General features: G+C 44.6%; 1 protein-coding gene and 1 long non-coding RNA gene across 7 annotated transcripts in view; one reads left to right on the forward strand and one right to left on the reverse strand.

The window, feature by feature from the left end:
• The window catches only part of Pdzd2 (PDZ domain containing 2), a 181,648-nt gene that overhangs the window by 52,876 nt on the left and 113,025 nt on the right, over nt 1–15,747 (reverse strand). For all 6 annotated transcript variants that reach the window (XM_035440616.1, XM_035440615.1, XM_035440614.1 and 3 more), the window contains one exon: nt 837–948. In XM_035440616.1, the coding sequence (XP_035296507.1) occupies nt 837–948 (112 nt within the window). The remainder of the gene's footprint in view (nt 1–836; nt 949–15,747) is intronic.
• LOC118238397 overlaps nt 1–15,747 on the forward strand; it is a 33,945-nt gene that overhangs the window by 6,720 nt on the left and 11,478 nt on the right. The gene's annotated exons all lie outside the window — the stretch shown is intronic.

Below are 15,747 nucleotides of genomic sequence, written 5' to 3' on the forward strand. Positions count from 1 at the left end.
ACCTGGCTTTTGTGTGGGTAACTGAGGATCTGAACTCGGGTCTCCCGGCTTGGTTAGCAAGTATGTGACCCACTGAGCCATCTCTCTAGTTCCCATTGTGTATCTGCATATGAACACAGTCATGAAATTTAATTTTTGATAGAAAAAGTATCCAACAAGGCCAAGTGCCAAGGAAAGTCATGTGTATCTTCTGCTGTCTCCCCCAGGGCACAGGCCAGGCCATCTAGGGACGTGCCCAGGACACGTAGAATATGGAATCTATCAGTTCTGAAAGTTGCAACCTCTTCTGCCATTTCTCCTGCTTAGCTGAGATTCAAATGTGATGTGAGATGAAATCCTTTTGCCGCTTGTTCTAGTTGGCTGAAGGCTTTTTGGGGACATGTGCATGCTGAGAATAGGGCCACCCGAGCTGACACTGAAAGGGTCATCTGGAACCTCATTAAGATAAATGAGCTAAACATTCAGGAAATTGAAGTTTCAACACACACCCATGCTGACACACACTTTGTAATGGCTCAAAAGAAGTAGTCACGTGGGCAGCTAAGGCTTAATATAGCTGCTCTGCTGGGGCCCACCTCACAGGAGGAAAACCAGTCTGAGATTTTAAGGTGATAAAGGGCTTCTCTCCCTAGGTGCAAGCCTGTTAACTCTCCACCTCGGAGGATGAGGCAGGAGGATGACGAGTTCCGGCCAGTCTGGGACAGTTGACAAGCTGAAGGCCAGCCTGATCTGCATACCACTGTCTCCCCAAAGTGTCCATCCTGTTAATGGGGTGGTTTCCCCATTCCCGAGACTGCAAGCTTCTCTCACTCTCCACAGGCAGGGCTGCCACTTACCTGAGAGACGGCTCTTGAGCTTCATTTTACTGTTGCCTTGTTTGGGACTTTCCAAGCTCCCCTTGGACTCCTCAGAGCTGCCTACATCATGGGATTCTTCTGACTCTGGCATCTAGAAGGTAGAGCATAGAGCTGATGGGAGAGGCTGGGCCTCCAAGGAGTTATCTCAGTCAGGCTGGAGAAGCAGCCATACAGATGTCATGTGAGAGGAATGGCTAACAGGATGAAGGCCCCACCCTTCAGATAACCAGTGTGCCACAAGAAAGGCAAGTGCCCCCTCAGAGATACCAGGAGGATTTCAGGCTGGAAATCTAGGGCTGTTTCCATTCCATTTTACCTGGGAAGAACCTGGTCAAGGTCACCTCAGGGTAGCCAGAGGCAAGGCTAGATTGAGAGTCCAGGTCTCCTGGCTTAACACTCAGAGCTTCTTGTAGGATACAGTTCTCACTGTTAAACATTAAACCAGAAATCCAAACCTGTCTCTAAAATTTTGATTTGTGTCAGAGACAGTCAGGGTTATGTTCTGGAAATGTGGTTTAAGGCAATCTTGCCATTATGGAAATATTGAAGAGTACAGAGTGAGACCTAGATGATCTAAGCCAATCGATAGGGGTGGGGATGGGGTGCTTTGGGTAGTCAAGAGACCAGTGCAGGGTACAGCGTTTTACATTCACCTTTTAAGGACTTGAGTTTGGATCCTCAGAGCCCATGGAAAGAGCAGAGAGTGGTGGCCTGAGCCTAACTCCAGTGCCAAAGGGTGAGAGGGCCTAGAAAGAGGCGGAGGGTGGGGGTGTGCAGAGAGAGAGACGGGTCTCTGGAGATTTTTGAGAGATGGTATCTCAAAAAATAAGTTGAATGGGTTTAAGAAACTACTCAGCAAACAGGTAAATAAAAATAAATAAAAAATAAATCCTAAAACAAGGGCTGGAGAGATGGCTCAGAGGTTAAGAGCGCCGACTGCTCTTCCAGAGGTCCTGAGTTCAATTCCCAGCAACCACATGGTGGCTCACAACCATCTGTAATGAGATCTGGTGCCCTCTTCTGGTGTGCAGATATACATGGAAGCAGAATGTTGTATACATAATAAACAAATAAAATCTTTTTAAAAAAATCCTAAAACAAACATAAAGGTGGCTGTCTGTTGAGGAAGACAGCCAATGTCAACCTCTGGCCTCTGCAAGCCTGCCTGCATGTACATGTACACTCGTGCACATGAACATTTAAAGACCCCTGCCAAATTCAAGGGATAAATTTAAAATGTATGAACTATATCAAATAATATGCTCCCCCTTAGAATTTTATTTTCCTTTGAGGTTCTAGAGGGGGAAAAAGCCTTACATGAAAATAGATAAGCTCAATGCTAAGAATTGTACACAAAGTTGCAAAGGGCATGTACATATCTAATTTAGTGTGTAAATTATAAAAAAAAAAACCATTTAGAGGAATCTCCCAAATGACTCCCCTTTCATCAGGTGATTATTTATACCAACTTTATATATAATCTGAGGCTTGCAAATTCCCTTTCTTCTTTAGGTTCAAGTGTCTTCTCAGATAAAAATGAATTATAGGAGAAGAGAATATAGAGATGTGGGCAAAGTTTTGGACGGGGCATTGGGAAGGAAAACAAATCCTGTCATAATAAACAAAGATAATAAATTTGGCTATCACTAGTTTGCAATGTCAGGGACTGGCAGGTGTCCAGGGTTAGATTATGAAGGGAACCCTGAGGGTTATTTTATAGGTTCTCCAAAGGGATGGATGCCTTTGGCAACCTCAAATCCTGACCTAAATGCAAACCCAGGCAACAGGGGACCAAGAAACATGCAAACAGGAATTATTCAGAGATGAAAAAGGCACAGAAAGCAGCATCTCCACTGTGAACAGCAATTCCCAGAGCAGGCTCAGGCTCGTGGCTTGCCTAGAGAAAAAGGTGTACTCTGCTTGCAAGTCTATGGTGGTTTTGGGGCTATTGAATGGATGGGGGCCAGAACCAAAAGCAAAAGCCAGCTGTGCAGAGATGCTTATGTCAAGGAAGGATACCCCCTCCCACCCTCAAGGCCCTGTTTCTGGAGTTAGGAGTACCTTTCTTCTGCTTTCTTCCATCATTCTAACACATCCCCAGGCCTTTCACAGAATCAGAGTGATTCTGGAAATGACATATAAACTCTTGAGCCCATGAGATGGACCTGTTCATGGCTGCCTGGCTTATTGCAGAGACCTTAATTTCCAGTTTCATATTTACTAGGATATTGCTCCTCCTGAAGGGACCAGCTCCCCATTTTGGCAGCCATAACAGCCTAACACGCACTTGCCTGACCTTGTCTTGGTCACTAAGGTCAGATGCCTGCCCTTTCGGTAGCCATAACAGCCAAACACGTGCTTGTCTGACCTTGCCTTGGTCACTAGAGGTTAGGTACCTGCCTCGTGGCAAGAAACCAATCAGAAGTTAGCTGGTGGTGGTATGCTTTATGGCTCTGGGTGTACTTTACGGACAAGCGCACAGCAATGACACTCAGAGCATAGCAACCACCCTGGGAGGGCCTATGGGCCATAACAACCAGTTGGCCAATCAATACAGGGCAAGCCCTCCAAGCCTGGAGGCACACCAATCCTGAGCCTGTGCGTACCCCTAGATACTCCCCTTACGCTGCCCTATAAGATCTCTATACAGCCGGTTCTAGCTTTCTTTCTAGCCATCCGCCATGGTGGGTGGATGAAAGATCCGAGCTAACATGGGGTTAGCTCGTTAAACAACTATAATAAAGCCTCGTGCAGTTTGCATCAAGTTTCCGCCTCCGCATGGTGATTGGGGTGGCCAAGGTCCTGGGCTGAGATCCTGGAAGCCTGAGCTTTCAGGGGTCTTACACTCCCATCCTAAGATACTGTAGCTAATGCAGTTATTTAGACAGTCAAGATGCACAAGTTGTGTGGTCACTTGGTCCAGTTTTTTACCATTTCATTTTTCCAGCAAATATGCTTTCCAAGATAAACAGTAATGTGCCCTTCTGATAGATAAGGAAAGAAAATAGAGACTCTTAAGTAATAGTATTTTATTTAAAGCATTCAAGACCCACAACAGATGGCATGTGAAGATGAATTTGAAATGAGTCCTGAGTTATAGGAGACCACATCTGAAGTCTGGAGATGCTAGAAAGATGCAAAGAGCATGTCTTTGCTGAAGCTGAGGGCAGAGATTTCAAAGTAGAGATGGTCAATCAAAGCCTTCAAAAGAATAATGTTACCACCCCATCTCCCAGTGCAACAAAGAATGAAATGATATTTAGTTTCTCTGACTTGCAAGTTGTGAGATGTGTGATGCCAAAGAAATCTTACATAAAATATGGCTAAAACATGAATGGATACACAAGTCACCTTAAAGGACATATGTTTGAGATCTAGGCAGGAATGAAGACTTATTTCAGGACTTTCTGGAAGTGTTAGCATAAGAATGTTAGTCAATTTTGTGTTGCCAAAACAGGATACAAGGCTGGTCTGTATAAAGAAAACCTATCTAGGTGTGGTAGTACACTCCCCAGGTGGAGGCAGGGGGATCAGGAACTCAAGGTCCTCCTCAGTTATTTTGGATGCTGGGGAATCCAAAGGGGAGCCAATACCTGGTGAAGGTGTCTTGTGAATAGCTTGGTGAAAAGGTGACATGACCCTTCCATGAAAAATCAGGCGCTCCCTCCCAACACCACATGGTGGGTTAAAGTTTCAACACAGGCTTTATTTACACCAAGGCAATAGGGTCCCGTATTTGAATAGAGTCATTTCCTCCCCTAACAGAAAATTGTTTGTCACATTATGTGGCTTGGAACTCAACAAACAGGAAGTGGGCTTTGGAGACACATTAGCTCCATGTTCTAGCAGGAAGCAGTGTACAAAGTGTAATTTTGACTACAATGGGCCTTCCCTTAGTCCTGTACTATTGTATGGAAATGCCCCAGTTAAGAGAATCCTTTTGCTGGGCATATTCTCTGCTCCAGTTCGAAGAACAAAGGAGCCCACTCTGAAAACGACATTTGCAGCTGTTCTAGAAGTAAATTAGCAGGAAGTTCTGGAAGACCTCCCTTCAGTCCAGCAGTTTCCAATTGGTGCAAGGCAATGCTATTACACTCTTGGAATCTAAACAGAACTTTCAAGACACCATGGCAGACCCTCACCTAGCCAACCATCTGTGAAATTCTATTAATGAAGAAGCAGTTTTAGCTTCAGGTTTCACAGGGAGGGAGGTAGGCAGAGAACCCAGTTGTGAGGCACCCATCTGGTTATATCATTTTACTAGTAGCTCATGTCAGCTTCTGTGAGAACCAATGTCCCCATCTGAAATATGGGGCTGCAGGGGAGAATTAAATCTACTATGCAGATTTCTGATTCATGGAGTCAAGCTTCCCTCTTAAAAGCACACTAGCCAGTCGAGTAATGAAGGGGAGGGAGAGACAGAGAAAGAATATGAGTGAGTGAGTATGAGAACAGTCCCTGGAAATCAATAAGCAATCGGATGTGATGGAAGTGATCTGATCTGTGAAATCCTAAATGAGGACTAGAGAAAGCTGAGCGGCAGCCCACTTTGACAGAGAACCCCCACAGTTCAGGCTTCCCACAGAGTATCCCTGGCAAGGAACACAAAGGGAAGGTACTGAGGTTGCAGGTCTATGCTGTGGGCTGATTCTGAGAGAGATTCCTAAGGGCAAGGAATGACTAAGCCTAACCTAACCTTGTGTCCATCAAAGTCACAGGATAGCTCCCAGAGTCCTGAAAGAACCAGAAGTAAGGAAACACGGCAGGGCCTCTGGAATGCCCCTCAGCTCTACATTAAATGGAAGTGGCTTCAAAGGAACCTGGACCAAGCCACAGGGGCCTCCATTCCCCTGAGGGCCCTCCAAGCTTACTCCTGAGACAGAGCAGGAAAATGGAAGCTTCTCGGGTGTTTACAGACAAAAGGGAGGGAGGACCATTAGAATGGTCCTATATATGTATATATACAGAACTATATATGTATATAATCAGCAGTTATGGAAACCTGCTCCATTCAATATATAAGTATATGGGCAGGAAGCATATGCCATGTACTCTGGGTAACAGCATGTGTTGTGCCCATGATACACAACAAAGTGCTGATGTTTAAGGCTGTTCATTATGGAAAGTGAAAATAACTGCATTTACTCTGAAAGAAATAAGACTACTTCTAGAGCTAGTGTGAGGATTCAGCGAACGCACTAGCAGGGACCTAAAGGGTCCTCAGGGGTGGTGAAGGGAAGTTTTAGTTGGAGGAACAAAACACATACTGGTAGGTCTCAGAGTATCTCTAGATTTGATGACTTATGGCACACGACAAGCTCTAGATGGCGGGAATGTTCATTCCAGCCTCACATCTACAGACAGACAGCCGGTTTTATTTGGGACTAAGTAGAGACTAAGTTGGAAGCCCAAAGACAAACTGCCATTGAACATGGATGCAGGGTGGCTATCAAATTACTGCAAACCTAAGAGCTAAAAAGGCAATTAAAAAAAAAAAAAAACAATTTATTTAACATCCTGGCCACAGTTCCTCTCCCTTCTCTCTTCCTAGTCCCTCTCCCTGACTCCTTCACTGTTCCCACTCCGAAATCCACTCCTCTGTTTAGGAAAGGGCAGGTTCCCATGAGTGTCAAGAAAACATGACATATCAAGTCTCAGTAAGACTAAACCCCTCCCCATGTGTTAAGGCTGGGCAAGGTGACCTGATATGAGGAGTAGGGTCCCAAAAGCCAGCAAAAGAATTGGAGAAAGCCCCTGTTCCCACTGTTAGGAATTCCATAAGAGGACCAAGCTACACAGCTGTAACATATATGCAGAGTGCATAGGTAAGTCTCATGAAGACTCCCTGGTTGTCGGTTTAACCTCTGTGAGCCCCACTGAGCCCAGGCTAGTTGATTCTGTGAGTTTTCTTGTGGTGTTCTTGACCCCTCTGGCTTCTACAATCTTTTCTCCCCCTCTTCCGCAGGATTCTCCAAATTCCTCCTAATGTTTGGCTGTGAGTATCTATATCTTGTTTCCATCAGTTGTTGGAAGAAGCCTGTCTGATGACAATTGGGCTAGACACCAATCTGGTTACAGGTGGCAGCCAGTTCAGGCTACGTATCCACTATTGCTAAAAGTCTTAGCTGAGGCCACCCCTGTAGTTTCCTGGGAGATTCCCTTGTGTCTCTCTTTTTTTTTCTTTTTTTTTACCTGACCCCAAAATGCCCTCCCCCACTTCCAATAGTCTCTTTCAGTACTCTCCCCACCTCTAAACCTGACCACTCATGTTTCCATCCCCACCTGCCCCTCAGTCCACTCACAGAATCTCTTCTATTTTCCCTTCCCAAGGAAATCCGGGCATCCCCCCCCCCCCCCCCCGTGAACCCAGATGGAGAGAAACTCAAAGCAATTCTACTAAATTCAGGAACAAGACAAGGTCCACTCTCTTCATACCTATTCAATATGGTACTTGAGGTTCTAGCTAGAGCAATAAGACAACTAAAGGAGATCAAGGGGCTACAAACTGGAAAGGAAGAAGTCAAAGAACTGTTATTTGCAGATGATATGATAGTCTACATAAGCAACCTCAAAAACTCTACCAGGGAGCTCCTACAGCTGAGAAAACACCTTTAATCAAGTGGCAGGATACAAGATAAAAAATCAGTAGCCCTACTATATAGAAGCAATAAATGGGCCAAGAAAGAAATCAAAGAATCAATACCCTTTGCAATAGCCTCAAATAATATAAAATTATCTTGGTGAAAGGCCTATATGACATGAACTTCAAATCTTTGAAGAAAGGAATTGGAGAAAATATCAGAAGATGGAAAGATCTCCCATGCTCATGGATCAATAGGATTAACATAGTAAAGATGGCCATTTTCTCAAAAGCAATCTACAGATTCAAGGCAATCCCCATTAAACTCCCAACACAGTTCTTCACAGACCTTGAAAGAACAGTACTCAACTTTACATGGAAAAACAAAAAATCCAGGATAGCTAAAACAATCCTGTACAATAAAAGGCAATTTTTAGTGCAAATGAATTCCCAGAACATTTAGGTAGAGCCAGCCAGGTTTGCACTGAACTCCAAGGACCTGAAATCACACTGTGGAGTTCCATCATAGTAGTGGTGCTGGAAAAGAGAAACCAAAGGAAGACATGAGGATTAGCTACAGGAAGAGAGTTTTTTTCTTTGAAGACAAGATGAGCTCTGAAGGAACAGATTGAACAGCTGTGAGGGGAAGTTGGGGCTGAGGGAAGTAGCCACCGCGCCCCCCCCCCCATTCCCTAGTGTGTGATCACTTTCCAAACAGGCATCCTAGCCATAGGGGGCACTCACTCTGGTAATTCCTAGGTTCAAGAAAAACTGAGATTTAAGGAGTCTGCCTGGGGACTGGAGAAATGGCTCAGTGGGGTTAAGAGCACTGGCTGCTCTTCCAGAGGTCCTGAGTTCAATTCCCAGCAACCACATGGTGGCTCACAGTAATGAAATCTGGTGCCCTCTTCTGGAGGTACAGGCATCATGCATGCAAGTAGAACACTACACATAAATAATAAATAAATTAAAAAAAAAAAAAAAGGAATCTGCCTGAGGGCTGGTAATATGCTCCATGGTAGAACACTGTTCCAGATTACACACACACACACACACACACACACACACACACACACACACACACGAAAGAAAAGAATGGGATCCCAGGTCCAGAAAAAGAGGCGAGTGATTTTTCCAAAAGTGGAGATGACAGCTTTTAGGAAGAGGCTTTGGGAAGGGGGTTATCAGAGACCAGAAAGTATAGATTTGCAGGGGGTTACACAGCTGATCAGAAAACAAAACAACTTCTTGAGTAAATTTAAAAGGGATACAGTTATTGATGTTGCCCTCCTGGAAGCCTCCTGAAGAAGGCAGGCAATTATAACTCCAAAGTTAGCGAACTGGACAGGGGGTGCCAGTAGGGTGCCTCTAGGGCAGAAGCTGATGTCGGTGGACAGGGACTATTTCCTGGGCAGTGGCTGACTCTCAACTGACAGCGACGTTCAAAATGCATTTGAGCAAAGCCTACTTTATCAAACAGAGGCCTCACTGATTACTTCTCCACAACAATGAACCCTGCAGGGCAGAATCTAGATCAGTATTTTGGCAACAAAACATCTGAGCCCCAAACCAAAGGAACAGAAGAAATATCTGAAAAGGGCATCTGAATGTGGGCAAAGCAGAGCTGTGAAAGAAAAGAAATTGATTGAAGCAGGAGGTAAAAAAGAAATTCATAGGGGAAGGATATGAAACACCAGAGGCTGCCAATGACTGACTAAAAATGGACAGCAGAAAGTGATTCTGCTCAACCCAGGAACACTTAAACCCAAGGCAAGATGAATGTCAAGGAGCCCTTGACGGGGCATAAGGGCAGGGGCTGAAGAACCATTAGGGCAGGTTCTTTCTCAGTGTCCTGCATCAAGTGTGGATTAATGCTACTGAAGATGGAAGTGTCTTCTTCCTGCCCTGCCTGTGTCTGCTCAGCTGGGAAAACAGCCTCTGCAGATGGAGCCTAGAGCCTGATAATGTGGTTTCAAAGTATAAAATGCAAATACAGGAGCTCTCAGATTCGTACTAAGAGCATGTTATGCAGGACCAGGTTGATTGCTGCTAGCCTCACTTGGGAGGAAGATTCCCTACAGCTATAAGCTCCAGACAACTCTCTAGACTGACTGGCATCCTTAAGAGAAGCCAAGAACATTGTCATTTAAAGAGTATTTATTTTGATCTCATGGGTGAGTGTTCTGACTCCAAGTAGGAAGTGTACTACATGCATGCCAGGTCCCCTTTGATGCAGGAAGAGGACAGTGAATCCCTTGAAACTGGAGTTACAGATGGGTGCTGGGAACTGAACCCAGGTCCTCTGAAGGATAGCAGATGCAATTAACTGCTGAGCCATCTCTCCATCCCCTTGGTACACTTTCATCCTCAACTTTTCTTTAATACTATTACCAAGCTTCTGTTGTAACCAATCGGGACATAATTCTCCACTAGTCTTTTATATTCTTGTAAGAGAAGCATAGATTGGGGTTTGCCCTGGGTGAACAGACTTGAAATTGGAGATAATGTTCCAGGAGGAAGATGTAGGTTTGTTTAACTATGAAGTAAAAGAAAGATAATGCCGTGCTCTAGAACAAAGGCTAGTCAGGCTTGCTTCAGCCCATCATGAACAATTGCTGGTGCCTATGTCCAGGGTTCCTCACCTGTGCTGCAGGTCTACAGTGGGTCTGTCTCTGAGCCCTTCTGCACCATAGGACTTAAAGAAGGGAGGGGAACTGATGTAACCAGAAAGCCCTGACCTGGGACTGAATCCTCTATCTGGGACCAGAGAAAGCTGAAACCCAGCTATGGTAGCTTCAGTGACAGTCAAAGGTGTCTCCGACCTGAAATCATGTCTTCTGCAGAAGTCTTCCAAAGTAACATTTTAACAGTTCTTGAAGCTGTCCTGGAAAATATGAAAGTCCCAGGAACAAACACTGCCCACATGTTAGAGTTTATCCCCTTTCTTAAATGTCAAGGGCACTGGGTTACAATGTGATACTCTTATGGGTCCATGGCTCACTCTGGCTCATTTACATTTCACTGAAAAGTAAAGAACATGTAAAACTAACAAACCCAACCTTGGTGGAGCTGAAGAACCCTGTTTGCATGTTTCAGTGGGAAGCAGTCTAGCAGTCTAGTTCACAGATGTTGAAGAAGCAATCTTTTTTCTGCATACAACATCAAGAATCTCACCATTAAGATGGAAGAAAATACGATGTAGGAGAGCCAAAGGCAGCCATTAAGTGTTTCTATGTTTTGTTTTGCTTTTGTTTTTTGACTCAAAGGTCAAGGAAATTTAAATTGAGATGACAATTACTTTCAATGGATTCTTAGCCTCTTTGGATAACAATCTGCAAAAGGGGATCTAGGTTTGTCAGCATTCCCCTGATTATCATGATCACACTGGCATTTTTCTCTTACTGTGTGGAACTGTTTAAAGCATCCCCTTTGAATAAGACAAACCAGGGGCACCACAGTTTCATTTGTGGGAGCAGAGGTAACTCAGTGTTACCCAGGAACTGGCTCTTGGGTCCAAGCTGAAGTTTATCACTTAGTGATGTTCTATAGATGCTGTTTGAAGCACTTAGGGGATTGCCTCGAACACACTGTGACTCATCTAATGTTTGGCTCCTAGACATCATCTGTCTTGCTCAGCTGGCTCCAGAGCTTCAAACAAACAAACAACATGACTTTTATCTCTAGCTTTTCCATTGCACAAACATATCTGGTCCCAAGGAAAACCTCAGGAGAAATGGTCGCTCTCAGTTCATACTAGGGTTTTTACTGTTCCCACCATTAAAAAAAAAAAAAAAAAAAGAATCTGCAGATGTGACAGAAGACATCTCAGCTCCAGATCCCTGGGGAAGCGGGGCTGGTTCACCCACTGGTCAGGGTCCACAGGACAGAGCAACGTGATTTCCCTTTCATGCTTCAGTCACAGGAAGATGGTTTTAAGGCTGCTAAATGAATCCCATTTTCCAAATCTCTGGGGCAGATGTGTGAGTGACCAAAAGAGAACCAGATGGCCATCCGAGAGGCCAGGGCTGAAAATGAATTACCATTTATACAGAGGAAATCAGAGCAACAGTGTGTGCTTGCACACAATTTAATCAGCACCGAGTGGCGAGGAGCCTGTGACTTGCATACAGAGATTAAAAAATGCTCTACCCCTCTGCTGGACCATTGCTTTCCATCCAAGAGAACAGCCTGGGACTGAAGAGAAAAGCAGTAAATGCAGGGAGACCAATCTGTCATCCCCGTGTGCTCTCGCACATGCAAAGCACAGGGAGTGTGCACACCTCAGACACAGCGGGGGAAGGGCTACAGCTGATGTCCATGGAGACATCCAAGCTGTGGCTCTGTGAGTGAGAGAATATTGTCCTTGTTCTGTATGAGCCTGTTTTCAGTTTCTGCCCATTTATCACCCCCCCCCCCATACCCCAGCAAATCCGAATGGGCTTAAAGGACTGTGTGGGGAATTATTTAGATGATACTATGCATACAAATTCAGTAAGCTTCTTGGTTACATAAAGTCACCTTTAAGACCCCTGGAATGCCATCAGTCATTATCCCTGTGTGATCCTCCTATGGTAGGTCTGTACGACCTGCCTATAAAGAGACTAGTACTCTCAGGGACTTACAATTCTTTAAGTACAAATGTGAGCACATTGATGGCAGGGGGAACTGGCATGCCCTCTACCTAGCGCAGAATTCAAATGGTGGCACAGCAGCATACCAGCATTCTCAGTCAAACAAGCTTTGTTCATGGCTTGCCATGTCTCTCTAACCTTGTGGGTGAGAAACCCATGGGGTCGGGAACTCTTTTTCTAGATTTATGTTCAGGGAAGTGAAAGGGGTCACTAAAGGTCACTCCTCAGCAGGGGCTGGTGGACTGCCCCCACACTGAAGGATCTCTGACAGCACAACCATGATAGCTTTACCCTAAACCCAGAGCAATAGAACAGTGAAAACTGTGTGTGTGTGTGCGCGCGCGCACGCACGTACATATGTATGGACATATACAGGTAATACTCAAGAGATTCAAAAAGTATGATGGAAGGGCTGATTTAAAAAAGAAAAGAATAAAAAGGCATAGACTAGGCAGAACATGGCTTCTGAAAAACTGAGTAAATAACAAACAAATGAATACACTAGCAAATGGCATGAGAGAGGGGCAAGCAGCAGGCCTGGCAGGACACACTCCTATACAAACCTCCCAGTCTCCCATGGATTGTGAGACTACACAAAGCCTGGTTCTGACTAGGCATACAACCCAGAAAGGTTCAGGCAAAAAGAAGGGCTTCATTGTGGTCCAACTCTGGCTTATTGTTAGGTTTCCTGCATAATACCCTTGGGACCTTACTGACCAATGTGAGTTGTACTCCGAATTCTTGTTTCCTAGAGTTCTCAGTTTACATGACTTGACCCCATAGTCCTAAGGGTATGTCTTTAAGAATCTGATGGGAAATTGTAGATGTGGTGTGTGCAGCCCATGGGAAACAGCCTGAGAGGCTGGGACCCGGCCCACCAACTATCACCCACGGCAGGGCTCAACAAACTCCTGCTGGAGGCCTAAGGATGCACAACACCAGATTCCAGGAGCACACTGGCATGTTCTTAGTTTACTTACTGCCTGTGGCGGCTTTGACATTACAAAGGCAAAAATGAGGAACACAGACTGGTCTTCAAAGCTCGAAGTGTCAGCCACCTGGCCTTCATAGTTGCTGACTCTACATCTGATGGCATAATCACACTCTGCTCCCCTCCGCCATCTCTCCACCTAAAGCTCTGAAGAAACGTGGGCATTTATAGGAAACATGTCTTGGCAAGTAGAGGGAGGAACTGATGTGGGTAGATAGCCAAGGAGGCCATAGACTTACCCACACTGCCTGCTTTTATCTTAAAAAATCCATTTTAAAATGACACTAATAAGAGACCCACAGGAATTAGTAAAACCTACTGTCTTGAAAGGGAATGCTTGCCACATGCATCACAGGGCTTCTCAGCATCATTAAAGTTGGTTTCAGTTCGGGGCTTAACTAACAAGCATGATGCCTGGAAGGAATGGAAAGGTCTGTCCTTGGTCTCTCGTGTTGGCCCTGGTGGAGATGAAAGGAGAGAAAATGGCTTGGGGACAAAGGAAGGAGAGGCAGCTTGTGGACCTGGAGTTTCTGGGGTGGGGAGGGTGGTGATGACAGAGGATTCCATGGGGACCACAGGCTGTGAGTATAGAGCATTTGAGAACAGAGACTCTAGGAGAGGGAGCAGCCAGTGAGAAAGGCCATGACAGGTGGATCTCTGTGAGTTTGAAGTAACCTGGTCTATTCTATATAGTGAGTTCCAGGACAGCCCGAGCTAGATAGGGAGACCCTGTCTCAAAAAAAATAAAGAGAGGAAGGCAGAGGAAGAAGAAGAAGGAGAGAAGGAGAGAAGAAGAAGGAGAAAGAAAAGAAGAAGGAGGAGGAGGAGGAAAGGAAGAAGGAAGAAAAAAAGAAGAAGAAGAAGAAGAAGAAGAAGAAGAAGAAGAAGAAGAAGAAGAAGAAGAAGAAGAAGAAGAAGAAGAAGAAGAAAGTTACATCTGTCTTCCTGAGGTCAATATGGTTCCTAGGTATTTATTGTGCAGAAGTGGGGATTGTAAAATGTACATTAAACAACAGTAATTCATGCTGGGGCATAATAAATGCTGTAAGAGGAGAGAAACACATCAGAAACCATTCACTGTGTGGATGGAGACGTAGAGCTGGCTGCAGGGTGACTCATATCATGGCTTGGCTGTGGGCACCTTCGAGGCCACGTGATAAACTTCTGTGGCTGGGCATAGTATGGGTGGAAGGAATGTTACGAAGAATTAGAGATGTCTGCCCAGGGAGACAAATATTTATTAAATAAATAGATATCTTTCAATGGGGAATAATTTCAAATATGTGGGAGGGATGGAGGGAGGGAGAGAGAGAGAGAAAGAGAGAGAGAGAGAGAGAGAGAGAGAGAGAGAGAGAAAGAGAGAGAGCACTTTACTGACAAGTCATGAATCAGAAGCTGACTTTGACTTGGGGTGCTAACAGCCAAAAAAACATTCAAAATCAGCACCAGAGAAAGCAGAGATGATGGAAGGCAAGAGTAACAACAACAACAAAATAATCGCTGAAGAATGAAGAATGTAGAGTCTTGGAAGGCAAGAAATGTAAGGAGGAGCACTTTAACTAAGGAACAAGGACTATGGTCTTCTTTCTCTGCAAATGTCACCTAGGGGACTAAACCACCACTTATGTAACAGCAAGGCAAGAAAAACAAGCCAACAAACAGCAAACAAAAGACAAGGCACAATCTAGCAGGGGGTGAGGGGTCTGGGGGGAACTCTATTGGTCCTGAGCATCTTTGTTTCTTTCAGAAATTTCTGCCCTGCATTCCATAGCAGACCTTCTGACCTTTGCTATTTTGCTTTATTTTGATTCCCCAGGCTCTGTGCTACCATGTTGCATAAGATAGGACTAGAACTAGAAAAGGTCTAGAAGTTCTATCTTCCGGTTCCCAGAGAGGCTTTTGGTGAGGTTTGTGTTTCCAGCACCCATGTCTCATTTATCGAATGTGTCTGAGATCCACCAAAGGCAATGGCGTCATTTCAAGAATATTTTTATTACATGGACTCATTTTGTAAGCCTGTGTGATGCTTGTGCCACAGCACATGAGTGGAAGTTGGAGGATGGCTCATGCAGAGTCACTTCTTTCTTCCCACCACAGGAGTGTCAGGATTGAACCCAAGCCCGCAGGCTTAGCAGCAAGGGCCTTTACTCACTGAGCCATCTTGCTGGCCCAAGACTACTCACTTTCTTAAAAACCATCACAGTCAGTGGAAGGGAGGCTGAGAAGGGACCTCCTGTCTTGGGGTAAGGTTAGCCTATGTCAGTGTTACATCCATGAGCAGTTTTAAATAACAAGTACATTTCAAGGGCTTCCCAAAGCTCAAATGAGTCGTATTATCTTCCATCTATCATTTTCTGCTTTAGAACTGCCCCCCTCCTTTCACTCTCTATATTCCCCTTTACCTTAAATTCTAAGATCCAAAATAAGAGAGCAGGGAGTGGTACTGATGCTGAAAAGCTGTGTAATAAAGGATGAATGTGAAAACTGTCTTTAGACCATGCAAACACAGGAACTTACATATCTAAAGTGATAAAAATCCTATGACTTTTACAATATAATCTTCACAAAAGAAATTAACAGAAGGGAAGGGATACTTTATTAATGCTCTGGTGGCCCATTATGTCATTTTGTAGATTATTCTATAATATGATATATATATATACATATATATATATACATATATATATA

The sequence above is a fragment of the Cricetulus griseus genome, chromosome 2 (genome assembly GCF_003668045.3).
Source record: "Cricetulus griseus strain 17A/GY chromosome 2, alternate assembly CriGri-PICRH-1.0, whole genome shotgun sequence".
NCBI lineage: Eukaryota > Metazoa > Chordata > Mammalia > Rodentia > Cricetidae > Cricetulus > Cricetulus griseus.